This window comes from Cynoglossus semilaevis, chromosome 20, assembly GCF_000523025.1.
Source record: "Cynoglossus semilaevis isolate Cse_v1.0 chromosome 20, Cse_v1.0, whole genome shotgun sequence".
NCBI classification, from domain to species: domain Eukaryota; kingdom Metazoa; phylum Chordata; class Actinopteri; order Pleuronectiformes; family Cynoglossidae; genus Cynoglossus; species Cynoglossus semilaevis.
Window position 1 is genome coordinate 15,170,509 of NC_024326.1, and position 6,567 is coordinate 15,177,075.

At 40.8% G+C, this 6,567-nt stretch overlaps 1 protein-coding gene and 1 long non-coding RNA gene across 2 annotated transcripts in view; one reads left to right on the forward strand and one right to left on the reverse strand.

Annotated features, from left to right (window-relative positions):
* gtpbp4 (GTP binding protein 4) overlaps positions 1–723 on the forward strand; it is a 6,012-nt gene extending 5,289 nt beyond the window's left edge. The window contains exons 15-16 of the mRNA XM_008335056.3: positions 109–252; positions 379–723. Coding sequence (XP_008333278.1) covers positions 109–252; positions 379–531 — 297 coding nt within the window. The 3' untranslated portion in view covers positions 532–723. The remainder of the gene's footprint in view (positions 1–108; positions 253–378) is intronic.
* A 1,536-nt stretch (positions 724–2,259) lies between these two features.
* On the reverse strand, positions 2,260–6,561 carry LOC103396822 (uncharacterized). Its single transcript, XR_523409.3, has 3 exons — positions 5,699–6,561; positions 2,731–5,424; positions 2,260–2,383 (listed from the first exon to the last, which is right to left on the reverse strand). It is a non-coding gene; the product is annotated as an uncharacterized LOC103396822 (long non-coding RNA).
* Between the last annotated feature and the right edge of the window lie 6 nt (positions 6,562–6,567).

The window sequence follows — 6,567 nt, forward strand, 5'->3', positions numbered from 1 at the left end:
TTAATCGTTAGCCAAAATGAAAGTATAAACTTTTAGAATGGTTCACTGTTTCTCTCATTCCAGATTCAATAATCTGTTCCTTTGTGAATGTTTTTTTTTTCCCCTCAGAGTCACTACGTTCAACAGGCCCGTCGTTCCCGCAGTGTAGCTAAGAAACGCAAACGCGAGGCCTCAGCTCCACCCACTTCCAAGACCCGCAGCCAGAGCGCTTCCCGTCCACCACGAGACCAGTCTGGATTACGAGACACAAAGGTGAGAGATGTGGTGACGAGTGTGGAAGACGTTGGTTTGTTGGAAAGTGAAAAATCAAATCCCTCGTGTAGTTTTTATTTCTGTGGAAACAACTCACAGGGATTTTTGTTTTTTTTTTTCCCTCAGATGGTGAAGAAGACAAAGAAAATGATGAAGTCATCACAGAAGGACATGAACCGTCAGGGCAGGAAGGGCGAGTCGGACCGACACGTGTACGACCTCAAACCCAAACATCTGCTGTCGGGGAAGAGGAAGTCGGGCACCAACGATCACAGATAAAAAAATAAATAAAAATCACCTTCGTGTTTGGACTGTTCACATCAGAACAACCGCCAAACTGCTCGCTAACGTGTGCTGATGGTCCGTTAGATCATCATTCATCAATCACTGTTTCATTGTCTGATAAAGTCTGGACAGGTCTGGACAGATGGTCCTGAACTGAACTGGTCACGAAATAAATCCTGAACCAAACACTGCTGCCATTGGTCTTTTCTTCAACTTCATCTACGTCTGTTTTTGTTATAAAGTAAAGACAAGACTAGAATTAAAGATGTTATATTATGTTAAATCAACGTTCATCAAAAGTATTGGATTTGATGATTTGAAAAAGAACATTGTTTTACCTGACTGGACTTAAATTCTGATTTCTATCGGATTATTTGGTACTGACTAAAAAAAATAAAATCTAAAAGAAATATATATTTGTTGGCGTTGTTGTGTGACGTAGATACAGGTTCACATATCACAGTGATGCAGTGACTGTGCTGAAACTGCATCAGCAGTTCAGCTCGTGCTGCAACATCCTTCTCCTACCGCTGCGTGGCGCTGTCTCCCTCATTGTCCCTCTTGGTTATTTTACCCATTTTATAACAATGATTTAAAATGTTTTCTTAATTATTAGTATTAATATCAATACATATTGTTTTACCTGACTGGACTTAAATTCTGATTTCTATCGGATTATTTGGTACTGACTAAAAAAATAAAATCTAAAAGAAATATATATTTGTTGGCGTTGTTGTGTGTCACTGCTCTATGTTTCTGATGTTTAGATGGGTGGACTTTAATTAATTAATAGTACATTTCTCGGGGGCTGGGACGAATTAATTTATTTTTTTTACATTTAATTTCTCTTAATTTCGATTCTTTTCTAGTTTCTCAAAGCAGTAACGGGGGTGAGTCGATGAAGGGGCTCTAACACATAGCTTTAAGTTACGTAAACACATACACAGCATTAATGCTACAAAACACTATGTTCTACAATGAAACTGAATTTGTGCAGTCATGGATTGACAGCTTTCTGTTACATAAGTCAACTTACATGACAACCTGACTTGAAAAGGAAGTCCATCTTCTGCTGCCTCTTCCTCTTCTTTCGGTATTCCTAACAAAAAGAACAATGATAATGTTTAATAATATCAAAATCAGTGGATGGTTCTAGAAAACTATCAGTTACTATTAACTTCACTGGGCTAAGCATTAACTTTGTTTGCGACCTGGTTTTCTTATTATTAGATGACACGTCACAGAGCAAGACATAGTTTAGTTATTTACAGAGAATATTCTAGCTTCTAACTAGTTAAATAACCGTTTCATACTTTCGCTCGGTTCACTTTCAGCGGCAGGAAGTGACAGCAGCTCCGTGTTAGCAAGTAACTGTTTACTTTTCGAGTTGGGTTTAGTCAAATGGTTGTGATTGGCTGCCTGGCTGTCAATCAATCTTACTTGACCAATGAGTTTTAACGTCTAGAGGACTGAGGTGCGTTCCATTTCAGTACGCTGCTACACTGCCCGGGCGGGGCCCGTTTAACACGTTAAGAAAAAGTGTGGCGGGTTTAAATCACCTTGCTGAAAAAGTGTGGATGTGGGGACACCCACGCCCCCCCTCCACGGGTGAGACTCCCACGACTGGTACCCCAGAGCTTAGCAACATTTCAGCTAACAACCTTGTTTTAACGGCTCTCAATATAACTCGACAATAACTTTAATTAGACTTTTGGCTAAATCTTTTGGCTCTTTTCAACTTATTTAAGGACCACGTCCCCATCTTTCAGGTAGGTGTAGCTCTTTTCTCCGTCCGTCTCTTTGACGTGGTCGGACCGAGGGAGTTTAGTGACCGGCATCTCGGAACCTGTAGAATGTTGAGACAAAAGTAAAAAAAAAAAGAAAACTTCAGATTAATATTTATGTATAATACACAAAGCCACTTTATTTTTATTTTTTGGCTAACTATGACGGTGAATGTTTTTGACACCTGCTCATTGGATAAAAAGTTTTATGGGGACGCGCTGTCACAAATGAACTGCATTCTATCTTGGATAAAAAGTTTTATGGGGACGCGCTATCACAAATGAACTGCATTCTATAAGTTATTTTTTTATATTTATATATACCATTTGCTGTATTCACAGTTAAAATGAATGACATTTTTCAAGTTATTGATGGAAAATACTTTTAATCGATGACGTGATATAATACCGGATCACACAGCTCCTCGATACGGGGAAGAACGGCGCCCGTGATGGCGGTAAATCTGCCGAGGAACCGTTAACCATCGCATAAAATTAAAGTAAATACGTACACCTAGCAGGAAGTCCGTAATGCTTGTTTCCTGTCAAGCGATGTCCTTCAAAATAAAATTATCATATTCAGGTAGAGTCATAATATAATAAAGTGCGTGAAAGGTCACCTAGTGGAACCTTGAAATACTATAACAATAACATAGGCTATTAAATATGCATATTTTTTAAAAAAGGGTTAAGAAAAGTTTTCATTTTTAGGGTTTTAAACTTCATGACAAAATGTAAGTATTTCATCCATTGTTTACCAATTAACTATTTCTAAACCAGCTGCTTCTTGAGCTAGGTTTTGCCCGAGCAACCGCTAAATAATATATATAATATTTGTACACGGTTCGTGCATAACATCCTGTGTTATTGGTAAAAACAAAAGTCATTTGTAGAGACAAATGTCATGAGCCAGCGTCAGGAAGTAATACTGCATTCACAATGATACTTTATTCACAAGATCTCTACACCAATAGGACAAAATATCTTCCGTTGTTTTTATATTTTAGTTTCTGGACAGAGTGCTAGCGCCACAGTCTGGCGGTTACTGATAGCCAGTGAAACATGTTAAAGGACGAGCAGGACGTGGAGAATATTTGCTCAAAATACAATCTAAAACAAACAAACCACAGAACATTAGAACACGACTGTTCCGTCGACACCTTTTCATTTTAAATGTCATCCTCGTTGTTATGGTTTCATCAAATCTTATGGTCATTAACGTGTGAGAGTTGACATGGAGACTCACCGACGTCTACGTCGCCAACTTGATTCAACTGTCGTCAGCGGTTCACAAGGTCTCCGTGGGCTACGTTCTAAAAATAGAACTAGTCAACAAGAGGGTCGAAAACTGTACTGTTACTGGAGGCCCCAGAACTGGACGGAGCAGCAGAACGTTTCTTTTTAACTAGTATTACATTGTTGGAGAAGTCGGTGTCAAACAGGTCGCTCTTCGTATTACTGACGACCCTGAAGTACGCTCAGTTTCTAAAAGGTTGGTGACCCCTGGTCTAGGTCCCAACAGTTTAGGAAAATGAACAAAATCTCCTTCAGCGTCAACTAGCAGGTGAACTCTAAAGCCCCCTGGTGGCTGACTATGGTACAGCACACTATAGCAGCATTGTGACCATCTGTACCAATGTTTGCACAAAACTGTCTTTGCATTAATGAAACTCAGCGTGAGGTTCAATTCATTTGAGTATTTTTGAATATTTTTCCAAACTTGTAGAAATTCACCCAGAGCTGCCTGGCCTGAAGATTAAATGATGAATTTGGAATTGGAAAATGAAAGAATCTAAGGAGCAAATCTAGACTTAATGAAACCAGACAACTATAGAACTTTGATGGGATGAAGACTGCACTGAAGATGCCTCCAGTTCAGGCAACAACATCTGCACATATTTGTCAAAGTGTGAGTGAAGGAACCTCAGATCTTCTGAGGACCTCTGTCTTTTCTCAGACTGAATCTGAACAGCTCATTACATGTTTATCCCAAAATACATCTGACACAAGTGTCACTGCAATGACAGCCAGAACGATGACGAATCACTTTGAGGAAAGCCACCTACTGTTAGAATGCTAACATTACACCTAGGAAGGAAGAAAAACGTCACATCCACGGTATTTGGTTATATTTACACTTCAAGCTTTTGAAAATGTTATGTCTACTTTTATACTCTGTTCCATATAAAACACAGATTCCTTAGTGGCCAACAGGGGGAGCTAATAGGTTACACCACAGCATAAAGTTAAGTATCAGCACAAAGTGACAAAAACAGGACCAGAAACGTCCACACAGACAATGTCCAAGACCAACGCGTCCAGGTCTGTTTGTGAAAACTGTCAGAACACCTGGTTCTCTACTTCACCACGGACCACAGCAACAGTCCTACGTGGAACTGAACCCAGGACTGTCTCTTAAATCATTTTCAGCTTGGTTTGGACCAAAGCAAACAATAATTTTGGGTTTAAATATGACAATAAACAGGTTTGTCCAAAGTCTGGGTCTGGGGCCAGTGGTGGCTCTCTACTGCTAAAGTTTAAAGATATTTTTGGAAATATTTGCTATTCCTCTATTAGACCGCTGCAGTGGTGGGATTCAAGCCCTTGACGCAGAAAGTTGCAGGTTTAAATCCACCAGATTTCTGACTCCCAAGAGTGTCAGACCACAGTGTGGACCATGAGCTGAAGGGACCAAGAAAGTCGTCCTTCAGCAGCTGTTTCTGTTCCTGCTTAAACTCAATTCGACCCCTTGTTAACTTGGGACAGTCGGTAAAACAGAACCGGTAACAGAACTGAACCAAACTGAACAGACTGGGTGAGTGGGACATGTGATGATGACGTAACATACGGAGACGAGGTAAACACCGCCCTCCCCCCTGAAGGAAGCAGGAAGTTGAATGAGGAATCATCGAAGGACAAAAACAAATGAAGGCAAAGAGAAGAAGAATCTGAGAAAACTCCAGTTAGGACAGAGGAGCCAGGGGAGCAGAGAGGAGGAGCAGAAGGAGATCACAGCAGGAGGTGCTCCTTCCTACTGTGGTAGAACCTTCAGGATGGCGTTCACCTCCTCTGCCACGGCCGTCAGGGCAAACTCAAACTGATCCTGTGATGGAGGAAGAAAATGGAACAAAAATTAATTTGAATAAATTATTTTCAAGGTTCCTCTGTCGGAACCCTGTTCTGAGAAGGTCTGGAGTCTGACTGAAGACCTTCTGAGTCTGGATCTGCAGCAGGTTCACCTCACTGTCTATATAACTGCTGTTCATGTGGGTAAACACCTGGGTAGAGGGACCAAGGGGGGGCAGACCAGAAGACCATCGGCTCTGAGGAAACCAGGTTAAAGCTAGACCAGAATTATGAAGACCGTTTTTTCTCACCTTGGTCTGAACCATTCCAGGCCTCTGGTCTCGGAGGTGTTCCAGGGTGGCAGCGATATCAATCTCCTTGGCACCTATCATGTTCACACACAGACAACACACACATTCTTAGTCCAGTTATCACTGTTGTCCATCAACCTGTGGTTCCAGGACCTCAGAGAGACCACATCTTCAATTCAATAATAATCTGTTTGTCTACAAACCCAAAATATTTCAAGTCAGAGGAACCAGAAAAACTCAAACTACATTTGAGAAGATACTTTTTCAACGACTGACATTGAAGAGTGAGTTTGAATGAAGAGAAAACCCCCCACATGTATTGACTTGATCTCCATCTTTATTGTTCAGTGATTTCATGAAGACATTGACTTTGTTTCACGTCCATCTGACGTGAGGAAAAGAAAAAGAACCAATCAGCTCCTGACTGAAGATCATCACCATCATTACAGTTGAACCAAAGAAGAAAACTGTTGACACTGATGTAGAAAAACTGGACACAGCTTCTATGCTGATGATAGAGTTGTGTTTTTTAAAACCTCACTGATGAAGGAAGTTCTGCTGATTTCTCTGTTGAAGCTTCAGCTGCAGGAAAAGAAGGAAATGAACAAACACCAAACTCTGTTCAGGTTTTCATGTGGACAAAAGTCAGTTCAGGTGAAGAAACAAATGACCAGGAGCAGCCAGATCCTCCACCACTGCAGCTCCACCTCCACAAAGTCAACACATCAGGACTACAGGAAAGGAGCACACCTCAAAGAGCCCGCCCACCATCTTTGTTTTGATTGACAGCTGATGACAGCAATGAGAAAGTTCAAAGATTTAAAGCTGAAAAAACTCAAGTCTATCTGAGTTTACAGAACTCTGCTGTG